Here is a 22,466-nt window from a genome sequence, read left to right on the forward strand (position 1 = left end):
AAGTCCTCTACCGTCGGAGCGGGAGCGTGCTCCTTCACTAACAGACTGTCGCTATCCAATCTCTCTCATCTCTCTCAATTCTATACAGGAACTGCAGTAGCAAGAAGCCGCGTTGTACAACACTCATGTTTGTTTAACTCAAATCAAACGCAGAAAAGGGTGGGTCATACTGACCGCTGACGAATAGGCTTAAATGGCAATGTATTTGCCGATTTCTTCATCTGCGACTTCATATTGACAATTTTAACAACATAGGGTGCTACATACACACACTTTCAGGAAAAAGTCCACGGACTCAGGGAAACTTCTTAATACAGTTATCTGAAAAAAGCTTACATACAATAAAAAACAGCATCGGCGGTCAAATTGACCCCGTTGGCGGTTCTACGCTGTTACAGTATTTTTATTACCAGAGCACTTTCGATAGATATATTCATATGGCGCTGATCTTAGCTATCTCTTAGTGGATGGAAAACAATTGTGCATCACTTACCACTACTGGGATTTTGCTTAGTACTTTCTAGTTTCGCTATTTTTCATAGTCTTATATTTCAAAGTTTTACGACAAACTGTGAACTTTTTTACATGGAAATTATTTTTAAGATTGACACAACATCATATACTCGTATGGTAATTCTATATGGAGAAGTTACACATATATGCATATGGCACAATTCAAAGGATTGACAGATACATTTCTCTTCCATTGACTCATTGACATTTGATCTTTTCGAAAATAGGGTCATGCACCAGGTAGATGGGCGCTCGACTTGCCACTCTATGCAGAGACCGACAGACGCAAATTCGCTCCAGTCGGAAGCATCCGAACCGGTTGACGCGAATTATGCGGCGGCGATGAAGGGCAGCGACAAACGCTCGTCACTGCGTCAACAAGAAAACCATCAGCTGTTAGCAGTTTAGCACAAAAGAGCTCAAAGCTCCTCAATAATCTGTTTCAGAAACTGGACAAAAGTTAAACAAGTACAAACCACAGATGTCCTGTGTCCAGGCGAATACATTTGCTGCCTGGTTTATTTATGTCTTCGGCGTTGTATGATTGTGGGACAGCAGCATATACAACACGTTAGCTTAGCCCGGTCGATCCGATCTTTCACTTCAGAAACAAGCCAATTTTAGAAGGTTTTTCGCCAGCCACTGACTTGTCTGCAGACTTGTCAAGCATTAATTCCATGGTTTTACTAACCGGTAATCAGTCATGTTGTTTACTCTAGGCATCATTTAAAAAAGCGTGTATTAAGGCCCCAGATACACAGGCCGAAATCGCAGTAAATGGGAGTCAGAGGGCCGAACATGAGCGTGGGCACGCCCTATTCGGTAGTGGTGTGAGCCGCATCCGTCGGGTTCTTTTCTGCCGACCTGACGTCCCTTTTCCTTGCCGAATTCAACATGTTGAATCGGCGTCGGGAACACCACCGGGAAATTCGGACAAGGGATAAAACACTGATTGGCTGTTCAGCTGCGAATCAGGTGCATGAGAAGCGTTAACGGAAGTGAGGGAGGTAAACAAATGGATTTAAATGGAAGATGGAACACACACGGACGGCATTTCACCCGTCTCATCGGTTATAGAGCTCACTGTTCGTTCCATGTTTTCAGGACGAGAGTGAAAATGGAAAGAAAAACGCTATTTGTTGTTTGTTTACTATCACGGAGTCCGTATGCTTCTTCTCTGTCTTCGCGGGTTGTTGCCCTCTTTTGAATGATGAATACACACACTACAGCCGCCAAGTGCTGGTAAGGAGACTTATTGCCACTCCAGGCATCGTCAGGCAGTTCATCACTGCTCGGCTCGGATTTGCGGTGTGTTCCACTGGCGCAAAGTCGGCAAATACGCAGGAGACGATCCGGCGAAGCGCCAACAGTCCGGTGTCCGGCGTCAGGCGACTTCTCAGGTGAACCGGGCCGGTGGTATCTGGTGCTTTACAATTTAATCATGTAAGAAAATGTTCATGTTTTGGCAGTGTAGCTCCGAGACCAGTGAGTCTTGTTTTGAATGAGTAAACAACAGCAATGAAGTAACAGCAGCTAACAGCCGCGGTGACAACTCGAGCGTTTAGAGCGAGAAGCGAATATTTGCAGTCGCGTCCGGTGTGACGCAAGCATTAGACCCTAGCCACACGGAGAGGGTACGAAAACTAACCGAATTCAAGTATCCAAAAAGTCTNCACCAAGTGTCAGAAAACACAACCCTCTCTATTTTCCTCCATACCCAAATCTCTTAAAAAGGGGCTGCAACGGATCTGATACAGACTGATCCAGATTTGAACACTTCTATGACGTCACAGAAGTGGCGCTACGGCTATTGGGCCAACTCCACCAATCAGGAGGAGTCAGCCACGGACATTGCCGTTCGAAAGCGCTGGAGACGCTGTAGTACAGATGCCAGGCCTGTAGATGGTGCTGTTCTCACAGAATCAGCGCATGCAAAGACAGTGTTAAATTGAGCGAAATGAGGAATGGCTAAAATGCATGATGTTTGGTATTTTGAAAAATAAAAAGTATAAATATGCCTTATATAGGTATGGTCCTACACTATATTATTCAAATATAGCATGATGTGAATGTGGTACACACCACTGCATGCTGCGGAGAGCTGGTGGGTGAAAGAAAATATATCTGCTTTAGGCAAATTTCCATTCTACCCAAGTTTGGGAGGAGAAAAACAAAGGACAAACTTCATCCTGCCCAGCAGTTACAACAGTGACCCTCATAACTCATCATTGTCTAGCAGGACTATGTGCTGCCTTCAAGATCGTACTCATTATGAACACAAATGTCCTATACCCTCTCAAGGCATCTTAAGGCAGCAATTGAGAAACAATGTTGGTTAATAAGTTACATGACTGGTTTTTTGTTAACATCCTACAGCTGATTACCTGAAATGCAGTCGGTATCCAACGGTGAACAGGGAACAGGGAACTACATGTTGATATGTGAGAAGAAAAAGATGGAAGGGTGCCCTCTGGTGTTTGGAAAAAATAATGACACCAATTTGCAACGAAACTTATCTTAACCTGCCAGGGTGCGTGAAAATCCTGCCAGGGGGCAAGTCCCATCATGGGCTTCTCAAGAAGATCACATGCTTGTCATGTAACATTTATTCAGGCTACAAAACTGTGTAATCCTTGTTTAAACTTTTAAACAAGTCAACAAGGCAGGGGTGTCAAACTCAATTTCATCGCGGGCCACATTCTCATAAAGGTTGCACTCAAAGGGCCAGTTGTAACTATATATAAATATATAAAATAATGTATTATATTACATTATTGCCTCTGCATTGGATTATTATCGGATAGGATAATAACTTAGTAATTAACTACGTCTGAAAGCAGATGTCCACGGCAAATAATTGCAAGTCTCTTCAGTGCGCGTCACAAAACGAGATGCATTGTGGGACATGTAGTTTATGGGCAACCTGCTTCTGTAATGTGGCATGTAACCATAATACATTTATTATATTCTTTGCAAGCTCTTGCGGGGCCACATAAAATGAAGTTGCGGGCCGGATTTGGCCCCCGGGCCTTAAGTTTGAGACCCCTGACCTAAGGTGAAGCCGAAAACCGGCGGATAAGCAAAGGACATTTTTGATCAAGTCATGTCTGCTGAATTTGTCAACTCTACCTTTGTAATAAGAATAAACAAGTGCAGTATAGGGCAATTATTCAATGTTTTATATCAATGCATGAGAGTGAAATACTATATACAACACTTTTTATTTTAACCAAAAATCTTCCACCTTGTTCAAAACACAATACAATAAGAGGCCGTTGAGACTACAGTTTAGAAAGTGCTGCTATATTGTATAATCATCCTTTAATGTTGAGTTTCCAGCTTTGTTTGATGAGGTCTGCCACAAAAAACGTTTGAAGAAATCCTCTGTAGGTGCCATCCTGATGTCTACCCCTTCACAAACAAAGAAGGCGAGGCTTTATAGTCGATACTTTTTAAAAGAACCTTTAACATTAGAAGCATTTTTCGATTTTAGTGCATACATTTGAGCAGTAATCCTATTCAAATTTGATATAAAATGCAATATTTCAGTTTAGATTGAATAAAGCAAGTTGGTAAGTGCTTCTTTTGATCTGGTTCTGTTTTCTGGATCAGTTTCTGTATTCACAACTGTAAGGTAGCGGAGGTCTGTGACATGGCATTGTAAATGAAAGTGTTGTTGAAGGGCACAAACTGGTGGCTGATGATCTTGATGGCCTCTTGAGCAGCAGATCCTAAAGAAACACCATTAAAGAAGATGAAATAAACATCTTTGATTTGTTAGCACTCTGTAGGTTAGAATTTATTTTAAGGACGAAAATATTACCTCCTAAAAATGCAGCGACTGTGTGTGGCTCTGCTGCACCATATCGACAGCTGCAGGTTTAAAGAAAAAAAAAAAAGCTTGATTATAAATTTGATACAGTCTTTTACAATCACTTCATCAGTAAACTGGACATCACTTACAACTCATGGATGTAATCATCTTTAATGTTGACGTTGAGGCTGTACTCCTGCAGGAGGCTGTTCACACAGAGCTTCAGTTTGCTGATGTCATCTTCCACCTGGTAGTTATAAACTCCTGGGAAGAGAAACATGGGGGGAAAATAAACAAGACAAAAAAATGTTGCATCAAGAGGAAATATTGTCATAATTCCAGACTATGAAGTCTTTGAGTTTGTGCAGTGTCAAGGCAGAAACATGAAGATCTTTAACATCTTCTTCAAAATCTGTATGATCCTTGGTCGTACCTGGGTAGCGGGAGTGCTGCTGATAGAAGCGATCTACAGCGCGCAGCATGAGGTAGAAGACCATCTCGCTATCTGGATTGTCCATGCTTGAGGCTGAGGACACACATTTATGTTAACGGGCAAATATTCTTCACGCTTAACAGAAGATAATATTGTACAAACTCAAAAACAAGACATAAACAAAGCTGAACAGTTTAATCTCCAGCTTACTGATTTCATCTTTATTTACTGAATCCACACTATATTCTTCAGCCAGAGATCTGCAGCGCACCACCCTCAGAAATGATGAGTTCTTACCTAGACACCAACACAAATTGAACAGTTAGCAATAAACGCATTGTAGGTGCAGCAAAAAGTGTATATTTTGTTCCACCTGTTTGCAGTTTTCTTAAAATCGAGAAGGAACAACACTCTGTGACAGCAGTACAAATCTTAATATTTCCATAATAGGAGACATGAAAACATATGAAGTCAGAAAAGTATGTATCCGTCATAATACTTACAGAACAGTTTGATGTCCTTTTCCAAGATGCTCTCTGGTGGCTGGTACAAATAAAAGTAATACAATTTGAATTACAATGTAATGTAAGTAGCAGCATTTTCATCCATATATTCAGTATTTCAGGGCTAAACCTGGTAAAGCTTGTTATTACTTGGGACCTATCAGACATTTATTTTGAGCACAAACTTAAAAATGGATTTAGGACCCAAATAAAGTCATGACTAACTCCAGTACTGACTACGTGGGTTTATAACCTACCTTTCCTATAGACTGCAATAGGCTTTCTACGTGCTTACAAACAGCTGCTGCATCCTGCAAGGCCTTTTCCCTGTAACTGAAATCAAAAACACAAAAATAAACATTAACACAAATCCACATAATTACTGTGAGAAAGAGGCATAAACCAGATGTGGATCAGGGGATCAGAGGTTTTCTGAGTAGCAGACTTACACATTTTGGAGGTTGATGAACTTCTGAGAGTCTGCGATCATATCTGGGATGCTTCCCCGTACAGGAAGGCTTCCATTGCCTTCTTTAAGGACAAACTCCTTTACAGCTCTGAGCATCACCCAGAAGGACGGGGACTGGTAAACACAAACAAAACAATACACACACCACACTTTTAAAAAAAAAGCATGAATTACTACTAGGGAATGACTATGATATATCCATGTGTCCTTTCAGAGAAAAGGTCTCAGAAATAAAAAAGTTCTTACCTGTGATGTGATGTTGTTACACTGCTCACTATTGAAGAGGTCTTCAACAGCACTAGGAGTCTGCAGAAACAAGGAGTGTAATCAGACCTCACAGGTACATGTCATACTATAGAAAACATAAAGACTTGGGGTTCAAAGGAGGAAACATGTTAAACAAGATAACTCTTATAACCTAGGAGTATTTGGGGTCTGGTACCTTGGTTGGATTTAAAGCAGTATTCACATTCTTAATAGCTTCTTCAAAGTTTTCTTCGTCCTCTGGGACACCATTCTCTTTCTTCAGGATCCCTAAAGGCACAAACAAAATGTCTAAAATAAAAGTCGTAGATAAGTTGAAACACCAAAGTTACTGAACTGACAGTTTTACACAATACAGAGGGCCTCAGATACCTTCTCGAATGAACTGTCTGAAGGCGTCTTTCTCCTTGTAGTTCTTCGGTGCCTGACAGTCGTGCTACAATGACAAAACTATTGGTTTATTATTATCGTAAAACAACCCAACAACAGCAGTGATTAATTTGTCAGACACTTTTGCATTGGGGAGGCCACAGACACTGTAATGTACCTCACTCAGCCATTTCTCTAGGTGCTTAGCAATGATGATAACCCACGGTGTGTGACTGTGATCCTGCAGATTCAGTAAAAAAAGAGAAAGAAGTACATCAGTTGTGTAAAGCTGGCATAGCTTATATGTTCATCAGTTTAAATGTGCTGAAGTACACACCTTCTTGTCCATGCTGTCAAGGTCGTAGGACTCAATGTGGCTCTTGAATTCAGGAAAAGGCTTGAATAACCGGAGGTCCTCCAAGGCATTGTCCGGGTGGGATTCAATCACTGAAAAGGAGGCAAGAAAATGTCAATATATTTTTACAGTTTACATATAAACCATGAACAACGGTGAAAAGACCATGTAACAAAAAGTGTGGCTCCAGGCAGACAGGATGTCAATAATCTCATGTAAATAACCATGAGTCATGACTATAGAGGGAAATGCATGACATGTTATTTACCAAAGTGCTGCTTTGGTAATTTAAAGTGTTCATTCTTCAATGTGAACTGAAAGGTTACTTTTAAAATGTGTTAAAATGTCATAATAAGAAAAAGTAGAATGCTAACCTGTATGCTCCTGCACGACGAGTCGCATGTAGCCAATCAGGCCATAGCTCTTACAGACGAGGAAAGGTACCGAGGCGCTCCACAGAACTGAGCCCAGCCTCAAACATGTGCTGTTGGATTTAAGATAGCCTTTTACAACTTTACAAAATAAAATAATGACCAATCAAGGCGATAAAGACAGTTTACCTAAAACAACATATAAATAATGAAATATAAAACATATCTTATTTTTTTTTTTAAAGCTATAAATCCCTTTGTAAATTACATTAACTTTGTCATTTCATCTTTTATGGACTGCACAAAGTTTAGATATTTACACAAAAAAATAATAATTCTAGTTAGGACACTATAAGTTCCTTAATAATTAATCATTAACTATTTTGTTAAAGTGAAATGTGAGTGTAAACATTAACCATCTCATACCTTTCTGGCAACTGGACACCGATAACTATGCTGAACCTGTGGAAAAACTCAGGATCATTGTCCAGAAGCTTGTCTGGACTCTGCAGGAGTGACAGAAAATACAAGAAAGATCGCTGTCACTGTCAGAACAATAATACTGATTATTACATTTAATATTTTACACTTAAATGTAACGACATTTGCATGCTTCTTTTATAGTGGTATGGAAGTAGCCCTTGGTTGTATGTCCACTGGTTTATGTGTGAAATGTATATTTATTATTATTATGAAGATGGTATAAAAGAAGTTTGATATCAATTCTTACTTAAAAATTAACACTGTTAAAACGTATATGGCATCATGTTAAAACTTTGAAAACGACAAACCTCCTCGACAAAGTTTCCAGAGACATCAGTGTTTAGTTCTTGTAGCAGCTCAGTGGCAGCCTGTGCTCGATTCTGCAACATAAAAACTAAGGTCAGGGCTCATACAAATACATTTAACATTTCCTACTTGATACGTTTATTTAATATGAAAAGTAGGAGGAAAGATGCAGATGTAAGGAGGAGATGGTGTGCTTGCTTGTGCACTTGCATATGTTCACAAAACATACATTCTTTGATTTTGGGAACAAATATACCTTTCCAATGCTGTTGTTGGTGAGGAAAAAGCTGAAAGACAAAATCGAAAGATCAAGTATGAACAAACGTGCAAATATAACACACTAATTCAAGTGTAGATACATTTACAAAACCAAAACAACTGCTGTCTTACTTGTTTCCAACATCTTCTCCCGAAACAGTGTGTCCATCGACTATGGTGAATGCTCCAATACCTGACAGAGAGATACATTAATTAAATAAGGGGGATTATTATTATCACTTTTATATATATACTGCACAGTCTATGATCAGCACCTGCAGCATTAGCACAGAGCCACATGTGTTTTACCTGGAAGCACTAGGTTCTTCAGTATCTCTGTCCCAGTTGCAGTGGCGTTGATGAGACAAACATGTGCATTCTCCAGTGACTCCTGACCATGGTCACCCCACAGTCTGAAAAATAACATGGACATGTGTTGCCACCTAGTGAAACAATGATTCCTCAAGCCACTGTGCAAGAATGGCTTAGCTACAAGAGCTTCAATAGCATTCACTAGCATACAGTTACACTTGATAAACCATCAAACACATTACATATATAAAGTCAGCAGCTGTCATTAGACAAGCTGGCCTTTTGATTGACAAGCAAACACCAAACAGAGACTCATGCGTATGCCTAATGGCTAATGTTATGATAGGGAATGGATTCCATTCCCTATCATAACATTAGCCATTAGCCATAGCTAATGTTAGCACAGAGATACTGTTTTCATACAGCTAGCTCACTTTAGCACTCCAGCCTCACCGGTGCATCCGATAGCACCTCTCAGAAGAAAATTTAAAAAACAATTAGCTAAAATAATATTCTTTGTGAAATGTGCAGTATATATTTAAACGTACCTGAGTTGTCTGTCGTATTTCTGTTCTTTGGAAGCTTTGGTGGCTGCCATCGCTTTCAAATGACAGACGCTTATAGACGTATTTTAACTTCCTCATTGACAGATTCGACGAAAAAAAATACTCGTGTGACAATTCGGATGCGCACTTTCCACACAAATGCTTCCCCTATAGGAGACCGACTTGAATTGACATAAGGAAGGTATTGTTAAATTGTTCTTTAGATATTGTGTTGATAATACAGTAGGATAAACTACCTTTCTGTGAGTTAATATGATCAATATAAAGTGAAACGTGTTGGAGGCAGCGGGGTCTGCAGACTCCCTGAGAGGAAGGGGCATAACGGGCATAACGCATAACAAAGAAGGGGCATCTCACACAAAAGATGGTGGGGACTTTGTGGACACTAGTGGAAACCAAAGCAGCAATGATATATGGATGTTTTAATTTAAAATATCCAGATATGAATGTAGCCTATCCATGTGTAACATAAATGAATAATCTCATTTGCACACCAAGCCTGATCCTGACATTAACCTGTTAATAATTGTATGATCCATTTGCTGTTAAGATCATTTTGGAATTGAACCCAATATAATTTGGATTTGCACCTTATTTGCACTCTTCACACTTTGTATTGCCACTGTTGCAAAGCAATACCCCTAGGTAACAGTGTGATGTTATATCTTACAATATGTTTAAAATAATAATTCCACAATATGCACCCCTATAGGAGTAGAATAATTTCCACAATCAACTAATCAATACATTATTCCATGGTCACCGTCTTATTCGTAATGTTTACCATAAAAATGGAAAACATATGATTTAAAATTTTATTACAGAATTTAAGATTAGGCCTATACAATATTGAAACCAGACCAAAAACAACGAAGACCAAATAGGCTACGTTTGGATGTAATTAAAAGTAATTTTAAAGCAGAATTTGGTCATGTACAGGACCTTAACACCTACAAGTGGATGACAAACAAAACTTGCTTTGATGCCTAGGGTATATTGAGAATGGTGTGTAATTAGCAGAGAATTACAATAAACATTGGTCATACCAGTCTAACATGATATGCTATCATCAGTTACATTTTTAGTAGAGCAAAATACATTATGCAATATAATAATGTTGTAATCATATCTTACTGAAGTCGTTAAATCCGAAAAAGACTGACTGCAGTGACTTTAGACAAAATAAGCTTTAAAACCACAGACGGGTGTTTAAGTGTCTGTGTGTGTGTGTGTGTGTGTGTGTGTGTGTGTGTGTGCGTGCGTGTGTGTGTGTGTGTGTGTGTGTGTGTATGTGTATGTGGGCGTGGGCGTGAAGGGGCGTGCCAAGAAAGGGATAATTTCCCTTCCCGTTCGGCCCCCACCTAAACTTCATCAATAGCTTGTTTGCTTTGCTTGAAATCCGTGTCCGTCCTCCACGTGCGCAGCGGAGTGCGAGAGTCACACACCGACGGCTCGCTCAGACCCGAGTCCACTACAGGCACAATGACAGGGAATCAATGGGGATATGGAAAAGATGACGGTAAGATCTCATATCATCCATGCTCCCTACTGCTTCCCATCCACAGTGGAGGCATGTAACCTACTATTCTACACTAGCCTACACATTTGTAGTGTTGCGTCGAGTAGCATTGCGTGTTTCTAACGTGGAACGCTTACGTTGTTAATGCGAGATTAGCCTCATGCTTAAAGGGATGCCTGCTGCTGTGACCTACACCTGACTTTACACCCGATTTGCTCTGGGCTCTAGAGTTCATTGCGTTGGATCAGTGTAATGGACAGTTCAAGACGTATTGTGTTGCAGTGACAGGATGAGATTTGAGATCTGTTTTCCCTTTTGAATACTTTGGTCTTTATTTTATGCAAATCCCCACCTATTAGTTGTTGTTTGTAAACAGACCTTGTTCAATTATTGGTGTAACTTAAATTCAATGAGCTGTGTATAATTAGAAATGCATATTATTACTATGCTTTCGAAATAATTCCATCCTTTTTTTTGTATGGACACAGTGAAAACTGTTTATTTTTATTTTTAAAGTAGCCTTATGGTCATCATCCTAGAAATGAAAACTGAAGGTGTAATTGAAGTATGTTCTGTTGATTTCTAATTATCTTCTTTTATATCAAGGACCTTCTGCATGGAACAAAAACTACCCCGTTGCTGATGGGGACCGGCAGTCTCCCATAGACATCCTCCCTCATCAAGCTCGACATGACCCCAACCTGAGTCCCATTGTCCTGAACTACGATCGTTGCACCTCCATTAATATTGCCAACAACGGAAACTCTGTTGTGGTAGAGTTTGAGGACTCGGATGACCGTTCAGGTGAACTAATTTGGTATTCTTTTATAAGTTTACATATCATTTAACCCTGAATCTTTTAATCAAAGAAAGCAGAATCCCTGCTACAATCAAAATCAAGGTGTTAAAATGTGTGGAATCTTGGTTTAGATGTGGGGGAAAAGAACACAAGCAGAAAGGTGTATTTATATTTCTTGCCTTTTTGAAAACATTTAATGATTGCGTTGAAATTATTGACTGAGATCACAGTTCAGGTTTTATCTGATCTCTGTTTTCTGCCACCTGCAAAGGAAATCTGTGCTAAAAGATGACCCTCAATAAACATAAGTTTAAAAGGAGGGATTGCCTTCATTTTAAGAAAAAGTGCAAACCATGTGAATAACTGACCATAATCAAAGGTTAGAAATAAACCCCTGATTATGCTGCAGGGATATGCAGGCAGCAGTTAACTGTATGAGCTTCTGTCTGCTGGACAAGAGATGTAATAACATCAGGTGATCTCAGTGGTTATTATGACCCGATTGGCTTTTATCACTGGGTGGATCCATGTTAACCACCCTGTCATTAGCATGAATGATAAGCTCAGAGACGCAGGGCTGTTTGGCTCAGACGGTTTCCACAGAGCAAGCAAGAAGCTATCATCGAAAGTCATTAATGTAAGAGGAGAGGAAAACTAATGCACTTCCTCAGCACTTCTCCACAGTTTGAACAAGGTGCACAAATCCCTTAAACCTGCTGTTGTCAGTTTGCCATGTGTGGTTTGGTCTGGCTGTACACATGCATACATTCACACACGACTTGTATTGTGTCACAAGAACAAATTAATTATATAGATTAGTGGTGCCCAATGCACAATGAAGTTATTAAAGGGTTTAACAAAATATCGTATTATGATCTAAAAAACATGGCTCTGAATAATGTAATTATAATAAATGCCTTTCTTCCCTCATGTATTAATGTACATATTACCAAGTTTTGGGCTTACAACATTACTTCCATCTGTAACGACCTGAACATAATTTATTTTTATGCGACAATCTACTGATCGCCTCATATTCTAGATAAGGATTCTTCAGACCCATTACCATCACATTTGTTCAGTAAGCACATTGCCTTATAGCAGATCAGAGTTCTTTTGGTTATCCTACATCTATACTGTAAGATGTGCCAGATAAGTGTTTTGCTCTTTGTGCCATTTCATGCCTCACTAATCTGACCTGCACTGGTGTGGCCTGTTTGTCAGAAGGATGTCAGCAGCATCACAATGAATAACAGTCAGACTACACTGCTGTTCTTCAAACCCAGCAGTGCAAGCCATAGGTTCTAACACAGTCTTCACTATCCTTCTAATGTGCTAAATATCACTAAGACATACATCTATTCATCCATGGTCCACAATGAATAGCTCAACCAAGCTAAAAGTAGATGTAATGTTTCTTTATTTAGAATAGCACCCTCTATTTGTGTCTCGAACTGAAGATTGTGCCACTGAGCTCTAATGATGGTTTTTTTTGTAAAGCAGGCGGACTCTCTGTTGACGGTGCTCATGTCATGTCTCAGCCTTGAGTTAGAAATTGAATAAATTACTGTAGGTTTTGCCGGGTTAACTCTTCCTGCAGTTGTACCAAGCTGTTTGGATGATGCTGCTCACAGAAAACTCTTTCTAAAACCCATGGATAGAAGGATTGTGTGTGTTTTCATTGTTATTTTTGTTTACATGTCATCTTCTACAGTCATCCAGGGAGGCCCTCTTGACAACCCCTACAGGCTGAAACAGTTTCACTTCCACTGGGGTGGAAAGGGCTGCCATGGCTCTGAGCACACTGTTGAAGGAAACAGTTATGCTTCTGAGGTCAGTGTCAGGATACTTCAGAGTGTCGGTGTCTAATTAGCAAAACACACAAAGACAGATTTAGCAAAGGTGTGTCATTAGGTTTATTTGGTAACATCTTATGCTAGAAAATAAAATCTAAATACAGCTTTTCATGCTAAGAAATACCATGCGACTTGATTTAGTATTTTTTTTTACAATAAAGGCTGGTTAATGTTTTTTTGTGTCTTTCTTCCTTTCTTCCTGTTTCCCCACTCCAGCTTCATTTAGTGCACTGGAATGCAGTCAAGTTCAAGACGTTTGGCGAGGCAGCATCAGCTCCTGACGGCCTCGCTGTGCTGGGCATCTTTTTAGAAGTAAGATATTCCTCTTGATTGCGATCACATTTTATGTGAATTTAAGTGTTTGTCAGCTTTGAAATTAACATTTGCTATAGTTAAGAGATCTAAAGATATTTATATTCAAAAATCAAAATCCAACCGCAATCTTCTCTGTTACGCAAGACAGGTGACGAACACAGATGGCTTCACATGATAACAGACGCTCTGTACACGGTGAAGTTTAAGGTCAGTAGATTTCAGCTAGGTTTTATTACCTGTAATATTCATGTGGTTAATGCTGCTGTCACCATTACTGCAGTAATATAAATCTGTTGTCTTTTCATATTCCTGTTTCAGGGCAGTGTTACAGATTTCAAAGGTTTCAACCCCAAGTGCCTCCTGCCCAGCAGCCTCCACTACTGGACCTACCTGGGATCCCTGACCACACCCCCTCTGCACGAGAGCGTCATCTGGATTGTGGTCAAAGAGCCCATGATAGTGTCTGAAAAGCAGGTGGGTGTGGGTCGCAGAAATGTTCCTTTGACCACAATACATGACAAGCTTCCAACACCTAGAACACTGTTGAGTATTTATTCTCCAACATAATGAAGCACAGCAATAAGTCCAAATCCTGTAGTTGGAAACACCTTGGGCACTAGATCTATGTTTTTGTTTAGTACAACTCGATCACCACCATCACTGCCTCAAAGGTTATGTTCACCTGTACAATATTTCTGATTGCTTTCAGTCATCTGTTTGAGCAAATGATCTGCACCCAAGTAGTATTTACTCTCTGTGTCAGAATCAGAAATCCTTTAAAGGGTGAGTATACTAACATATTAAATAAAAGGGTTGAATTAATGTTTTTAGATTTGTAAGTAACACAGCTTCACATACTGTATGTATACCCAGATATTGTATGTTTCTTTTGTAATTCAGTGAAGCTCAAGCTATTGTTTCAGTTGATCAGTCAGTTGTGACATCCATGTTTCCTGGCCTGCAGGATGTTAGACCATGCTCTACTAGACTTTAAGTATCCACTGCCTCCATTGTTGTCCCATCAAAGTTAAGCATCACTGGATCAGTATGTTAGGTGTGAGTAATGATGGGGGGGGGATGTGGTGGTAGGGTTTGCATCATCTAAAAAAATGTAATGTTTGGTCTACGTACGATGCTATGTTTAGAGGCAACAACAATAGTGAGCATCAGTCATGGGGATGCCGTGTTTGGGGTTAACTTGTTTTTATCCACCCCTCTTGGCACTGAGTGGAATCAGAAAATGTAGGTCTGGTAACCCCAGGTTTGACAAGTTAAGCTGACTAACAGGATGCCTGCAGCACATGCCCTCCAGGTCCCCATGTGGCGACTGCTGCCAGCCTCTGGATTATGCTCACACACTTTGATCTTTTCTAGTCCGGTTCCAATTTTTTTTAACTCCAGGACTAAACACAAGTAATCAGGAGTTTAATGGCAGCGGCACCACGGGTGTAGGCATGAACGATTTGTCTGTAAACCAATGTGTGTCGCATGGCTGGGGGTGAGAAGTAAGCTAGGCAACTAACCTCACAGCCTGTGTCTGCAGGCCTCAAGCCTTTGATCCCCTCCAGCTGATTATCATGATGGATGGATGACTGGATGTGTTCTGGGCTTTAATTGAGAAATGCTTGCAAGCAGACCCAGCAGGGAAAAGCCCTTTTTTATAACAGGATATTATTTTGTTTTTCATTACCCGGTTATTATGGACATGGCGCTAATGGGGAAATAACAAGAACATTACAGTAAAGTGAAGGTAGATTCACATTTTGGAAGTGAAATTACCGTAGTTAGTATTATATAATATATTCCTTGTAAACAAAAGGAACAAAAAGAATACAACAACAATTGATTTACTACTAAATCTTACTAAAAGCATCGCCTGCAGCCAGATCTTAACATAGCTTCTTACATTTCTGTCATAGAGCTCCAGTATTTTTCAGAAACGATCAAACACATCAGTGCGTCACACAGCAGCACAAGGTAACAAAGTATTCAGGGAGGGATAAATGTATTGTTGGATTTGTTGCAATAACATAAAGAACATCACTGGTCTTATTCATCTAGTTTTTACATTGTCTAGTGTTGATCAAACGTTGTGCACAGAACTTGTTAAACCAATTGATTTCCTTGCAAAAATATTAACTACCGGTATATCTATCTTTCTCTGCCGATGCAGCTGGGCAAGTTTCGAACGCTTGTGTTCACTGGAGAGGAAGAGGATGAGAGGACACGCATGGAAAACAACTTCAGGCCTCCCCAGCTTCTCAAAGGCAGGACTGTGCGTTCCTCCAATTAACCCGTCCAAAGTGGTAGACAACAAAGGCTGTTTTAGACAACAATGAATGCATTAATGTGATTGTACTTTTTTACCTCATGGTAGCTTGACCTGAAGATTTCTGCATTACTTTGTACAGAAAAGTAATTCTGATCACTGCCAGCACATTGAGATGCAGACTCTTCAATGGCAGAGGGAGGAATCCGTTTTTGAATGATGTAAGGAAAATTAAAGGGATGTTAAGTAGAAATCAAATAATATATTAACTTTTCTAAAACTCTGCAAGTTTGTTATTGACAAAGATGAAATCACTATAAGCTGTATGTTAATGAAGATTCAAAGGTTGGATATGCACTACCTCCACAGCAAGATGAGCTTTGTTGGGTGCTATTATGTAACTAGTTAGTCTGTATACCCGTGCCGTGTGTTTCTGTTCGCAGACTGCTATTGCACCTCTCTGCTACCTGCAGATTCACAGCCCTGGCCTCTTAACTGATCCCTGCGTTGATCCAGCCTACTGCTGATGGATTCCCCGTCCTTGTGGACGTACATCCCTCAGTCCAACAATCTTAACTGGAGGTGGGATTGGATTAACGCAGCATTTGCTCTGTTGACCATGACATCGAGCATGAAAGTCTCAGGTCCTTTTTAAAGCTTATCAGACTGGGTTACACCCCCCAGCAGGAGGATTTATTATTTTTAGCGGGCTCTTCAGATTTGACAAAAAGCAGTGTTCACTCTTGTTTCCCATTCACGCAGCTCTAAACAGGAAGCCAATGAATTCAATATTTCAATCAAACTCTGAGATGTTACACTGTATTGAACCACTTGATGTGTTGCATTGTCTGGTCTGACGTTTCTTCTATGCAGGAGGTGATGCACACTGTCAGCAGTTCATCTCTGAAGCTGCCCTTTTTTCAGAGAAACGCATGTAGAGTCTAGTATGAACTGTAAATGTGTGACAGAAGCCCTGGTGTCTCACTGAGGAGAGTTATGGCAGCTTTGTGTAATGCTGTTCCTTATTTAGATGGGCTTGGATTACACTAATGCAGAGGTATGGCAGGGATAAACCTACAACAAAACGCACATATGGGGAATGACACCTCAGTTATGATTGTTATGTGTTTGTGTGAAAGACCATTCATTTATGGGTGGTTTGAATATTTTTGTAATGCATTCATTTGTGATGTTTGCTGAATTAAATAATAACATTTCAAAGTGACTTTGTTTAACAGCTATTTTTCATCACATTTAAAGCCAGATTATTAGACTTGACATTTACAATATTAAGAATCTTCCTGCATTTGATCATTTGGGATATTTGCTTCCGCTTCCAAACATAAACTGTTGTGTTTTTGATGTTTTATAAGACATGGCTTAATGCGGGGGTTGTAGGCAAAGTTCAAGCAGACATTTGCATTCATTAAATACAGTTGATAGTTTACCTTCTCACCAAAGAGCATAGTTCATCTTTCTTGTTTAGAGCGCTCTAACTGAACCTTATACCTTCTATGTAAAACAGGTGTTTGGACGGAGGAGACATTCAAGCAAATGTTTAAACTCCCTCTCCCTGATCAGAGGCAGCAGTGCTGGTGCTAAGGTAATTAATAACCAAACTGTAGCCTGGAGGAATTAGAGAAGGAACACAGGTTGTGATCACAGTCAATTATTTACCAACTGTGTCCATTGAGCCAGTTATATTTGGCCCTTTAAATTCAGCAAGGTAAAGTGTTAAATATTAGCCAGTAATCATGTCGCAAATACCTATGGTATAAAGCTGCAATCTTGAGGGAGCCATTACATCCGTTTGGCACTATACATGTGTTTCTGTCTTGGTTATTTAAAAAAGAACAAATGTCCTTATTTATATAAACTACCCAACCCAATAGTGAACTGGAATAGATAAATTCATTATCAACCTTCCAGCTGACAAAGACCATCTTAAAGAAGGTAGAAGAAACGTGCCTCTGTTCTCCCAGAGACACATAGAGTAATAAAACACAATCTTCTTTAAATGAATATGCTAAGAGGATTGATTTTATTCTAAAGAAACTCTTTAAAATAAAGATTGTGTTTTTTTTATGCTGGAACTACAGGAAGCACATTATCTGAGAGATGTTTGTCATCCAGGTTTATAATCGACAACATGGAGTATGATTTAAACTTCTTTAAAAATAAAACAAATCTTAAAGTCTGAGGCTTCAGTGTGGCTATAGTATTTGTCCAGCAGATGGCGAGGTGAGTTAAGACTAGACTTATATTGGATGTGTAATGTACTTGAATTAAGTTTATCAGACAATTATTAACTGAAATGGTGTATTTCATTCTTCAGATATACAAAGAGCAAGGTCTGTGGTTTGAATTACGATTGAAAGAAACATACTAATCACTCTGAACCTGATAAAAAAAATGCACAATGGAATCATTGGTGTTCCTGTAGGTGGCAGCACCTGTCTGTTGTATCACATGCAGTGAGACAAAGGGATTTCATTTAAGTACAAATAAACCACAGATGCCTGTACATCTTTTTGAAAACATGTAAATGGCTTCATGTGGATGTATTTAATAGAAAAGGGCTGACTAAAGCGGAAACACATATCTGATATCCAAAGAGACAGCATTTATTGTGCTATCAGTTACACTTGACCTTGCCTTTGTCTGTCCTCCATGACACTGTGTACGTTTTGTTTGAATCAAGAGGTTGCATTACCCCGTCTGGTTGCATTTCATATAATTGCTGATGGTTGTGGAAAAATGCAGTTGCAGGTTAATGAATAAAGAATTAAAGTGGGTGTGTGTGAAGTATATTTAACACCTATTCTCAAATAATCCTTCCAAAATAGCATCAGGAAGCTTTATTGAGACTGAGAATACCTGAGCATGCACATCATCCTCAGCCACAATCGATGTGCCATGTAATATGATATTACAGTCAGGCCTCAGAAATAGAGTCAGTCACATGTATTTTTAGCATCAGGATATCTACTTGCTTGTTGTAGTGATTTTTCCCAGACACAGCATCATCTGAGCAACTTCTGAAATACTAACCTTTGGGTCAAGTGACCAGCATGAGGTTTGCTGGCCAGACAGAAGAATAAGCCTAAAGAATGGCTAAATTATTTACCGGTTAACACAGAGAAAAAATACATTTCAGCATAAAGACTCCGGCATGCATGTATACAGTCTATCTATGGTATAGGGGGGGTGCGTGTGGCGCAGTGGATTAGTGCGTTAGAGTGTTTGGATCAGGGGAGCACTGGTTCAAACCCCACTGCAGTCAGCATGTGGTTGTGTCCCTGGGCAAGACACTTCACCCCAAATTGCTCTTGTGGGAATTGCCCACAGTATTGAGTATGTAAGTCGCTTTGGATAAAAGTGTCTAACAAGTAACATCTACAAACATCTATTCATACCCATGTCAAACTCAAATGTTTTACGCATATAAAGTAAAGCTAAAAATAGCATAATGTGCATAATGTTGCAGCTGCTGCAGAAGGAGTTCATTTGAATTCATACTGTTGATTTAATTACACTATAGCAATGCATCATATTTTATAAATGTATTTCTTATTATTATTATTTAAAAACGTAATGTATCAAATTAACTTTAGCTAAACCTGTAAAATAAATGTAATATATCTGAGAAAATCTGATGTAGGCCAACAGTATACATTTGCATACAATGAAAATACAGAAATACCTCAACATTGTAGGATAGTACTCAAGTAAATGTGCTTAGTTACATTCCACACACGAAAGATGGTATTAACAAGACAGGTAGCATTAACATACAATGCTAGTGATTTACTATATGGTATGTTTTTAAAGCATAGCCGACATTGATGTCTAAAAGGGAAGTTATCCTGACCTGTGCTGCTTTGATTTTGACCCCTAATCTTATGAAGGCGGAATAATAAGTTGATGTACAGTCCCTTTACGTTAAGGGTTATTATCTATATTCTTAATATTATTATTTGTTTGAATTTGTTTGAACTGCCACGTGTTCATAGTTTGGTTTATCCAAACCAAACTACTGTATCTAAGCTTCTAATCTCGCAGTTTTTATGACGCCACAGACGGAATACCTTCTTCTGTTTCAGCAGTAAAGCCATAAATTGAGATACTCCACTCCTAAATCCATTTAAGTTTTCCAATATTGTCAAGGACAACGTCTCTCTATCTGGCAATCAGGGGACATGGCTAACGGTGCAGTTGCCATGGATACAAACAGCACATGTAGCACAACAAAATTGTTTGCCAGCTCCTATCTCCCCTACTTGATCCATCGCCATCACCCTGTCAGAAAATAAAACGTTTCTTTCCCCTAAACACTCTCTGCTGACACGTGTGTGTGTGTGTGTGTGTGTGTGTGTGTGTGTGTGTGTGTGTGTGTGTGTGTGTGTGTGTGTGTGTGTGTGTGTGTGTGAGTCTGTGGTCTGTGGTCTGTATTCATTAGGAGCTTTATTTAGCAGCATGTTATCTATTTCTCAGTGAACAGGCCTGTGATCTCAAACCTATTCCATACACACACACACACACACACACACACACACACACACACACACACACACACACACACACACACACACACACACACACACACACACAGCACCTGTCTGTCATGTACGCTGATGTTTGGCCTTCACCCAGGGTTGGGGTTTTTAAGGTTCAACTGTAACAACTTGTTCGACAATGTCCAGCTTTTATGGGTTGTGTATATACACCAAACAACATTAAGGTTGTCAGGCAGTGGCCTTGGTTCACAGAGTGGACTGTAAATCAGAGCAGAGGAGAAGAGATGAGGTTCCCTCTCTCTGACACTCTGTTGGTGGTCTGTTATGATAATTAAAGAAAACAGAGCGCCGCTGTCATGGGAGAGAGGTCATGATCTGTAATTCTATACTCTACAGTCGACTCATATACCATAAAGCAGGGTCTTTAAGGCTTCAGGCCAAGCTGAAAGAGAGACGGAGCAGGGACCCCCTACTACTGTACACATATCATTAATTGAGTTGCATATTAAGCTGGGCCGACAATACTGTGTAGGTCCACCTAAAGTGTATAAAGGTACCTCTTTATGATGTAAACAATACCGAGCTATAAAATAACAGGTACGTAGTCGCAGCTTACTCGTTCGCCATTATGGATAAGCACAGCATATTGATTCAGTGAAGGCTAGCTACATGGGTAACAGTTAGATTAACATCAATGTTGTGTAAATTAAATGGGTTTGGGATTTTTTTAAGATTATGTTACTATAATGTGTATTTCTAAACATATTTAAATGTTTGAAAAATGTTTCAAATATAATCAAACCTGCAGAAACTTTGAGGAAACCTAGGCGTCATGGACACGTGTTGAATACCTATGCCATAAAGGGTTTGATGTATTTGTATGTATGTATAACACCTCTGGCCTTGGTTTCTTTTTTTAAAAACTTTTCTCTTGCAGTATACCTACTGTAAATGTTGATTCAGACGGTGACACTGTGAGAGACGGACCCAGCCTGACCCCTGTCATCTGATCCTCACAGTCTGGGTTACCCATCATTGGGTCATGACATATTCCGAGAGGGCCACAGACACCACACGGTCTTCAGGGAACTTGTCTGACTTTACTCAATGACCATTAAAGCCCCTTGAGTCCATCCAAGACCTCACTGTTTGCACATGGTGACTATAGCAACACTCACAGTCAGCGCTGCATCATGGCTCAGTCCACCCCTATTTATTTCATACACGTCTGTTCAAAATCAGTGTCAGACTCATTTGGCTTGCTGACTAGATACTAAAATTACCTTTAGTGGAGTTAAGAATCATAGATTTACAGTCAAAGCTATTTCAGTCGAAGTTGGATGAGAGTAATGGTCACATGTATTGTAATAAACACAATTTCCTAGGAGTGAATTACTAATAGACCAAACCATCTTTTGGGTATTGACATGATAGATTTCAAAGGCATGATTTTTGGCACAGTTGCAGATTTTTTTAATGGTAAACCATCAAGATGACACACTGTTTAAGCACCATTAAGAAACAACCTACCATTTATTTTGGATGACTGTTGATCATTAGACATCAGGTTTTTTTAAGTGTGACATACTGTGGTGTTTAAGAACTAACAAGACTGAGACTATGCAGCCATGCTAACAGCTATGTGACGCTGGACTTAGCTAAATGCTAATGGTTGTATGTTGACATGCTCACAGAGATAATGCTAACACACTGATGTTTGGATAACATTTAGCAGATTCACCATCTGTGATTGAGGAAGCTTACATTTCTAAATCAGGTTTAAACACATATAGCTGAGACTGAAACGTTGTCAATTTGCTGATATAATAAATCAAAGGATTAGGCTAATTGAAAAGGACATTTTGGAAAAACTACTCATGGGCTGAGACATATTGGTGAATGTAGGCATTCTAAGCATATTTGATCTACCTAATACAATATAATAGATGATAATTTAACTCAGGTATTCAAGATCTTCTTTGTTCTTGCTTTCAGAGTATTCAATTAATTTAAATTCAAAGCAGTTAAAGTGACCTCGTCCAAAGCTTTATTTAAATTCCATCCCCAGACAGACTAATTCAAAAGAGATCTAATAACTTAATGGGTCTGGCTGGGATAGACCCATGTGATCATCTTTCTTTCTTTCCCCCCTGGATTGTCTCCAAAACATCACAA

General features: G+C 39.5%; 2 protein-coding genes across 2 annotated transcripts; one reads left to right on the top strand and one right to left on the bottom strand.

The window, feature by feature from the left end:
* Positions 1–3,800: 3,800 nt before the first annotated feature.
* Positions 3,801–9,086, bottom strand: nae1 (nedd8 activating enzyme E1 subunit 1). Its single transcript, XM_010772952.1, has 20 exons — positions 8,999–9,086; positions 8,448–8,551; positions 8,271–8,331; positions 8,137–8,167; positions 7,883–7,954; positions 7,518–7,597; positions 7,095–7,204; positions 6,703–6,812; positions 6,544–6,606; positions 6,369–6,432; positions 6,175–6,266; positions 5,979–6,038; positions 5,713–5,846; positions 5,521–5,596; positions 5,264–5,303; positions 4,971–5,057; positions 4,761–4,853; positions 4,477–4,591; positions 4,337–4,386; positions 3,801–4,244 (listed from the first exon to the last, which is right to left on the bottom strand). The coding sequence occupies exons 1-20, from the start codon at positions 9,046–9,048 to the stop codon at positions 4,135–4,137; spliced, it is 1,602 nt and encodes a 533-aa protein (XP_010771254.1). The 5' UTR covers positions 9,049–9,086; the 3' UTR covers positions 3,801–4,134.
* A 1,291-nt stretch (positions 9,087–10,377) lies between these two features.
* On the top strand, positions 10,378–16,999 carry ca7 (carbonic anhydrase VII). The gene is made up of 7 exons (XM_010772942.1): positions 10,378–10,535; positions 11,142–11,339; positions 13,049–13,167; positions 13,407–13,502; positions 13,650–13,712; positions 13,824–13,979; positions 15,679–16,999. Exons 1-7 carry the CDS (start codon positions 10,499–10,501, stop codon positions 15,796–15,798), a joined length of 789 nt encoding a protein of 262 aa, XP_010771244.1. The 5' UTR covers positions 10,378–10,498; the 3' UTR covers positions 15,799–16,999.
* Positions 17,000–22,466: the final 5,467 nt, after the last annotated feature.

This window comes from Notothenia coriiceps, unplaced genomic scaffold, assembly GCF_000735185.1.
Source record: "Notothenia coriiceps isolate Sejong01 unplaced genomic scaffold, NC01 NC01_scaffold00000339, whole genome shotgun sequence".
Classification (NCBI taxonomy): domain Eukaryota; kingdom Metazoa; phylum Chordata; class Actinopteri; order Perciformes; family Nototheniidae; genus Notothenia; species Notothenia coriiceps.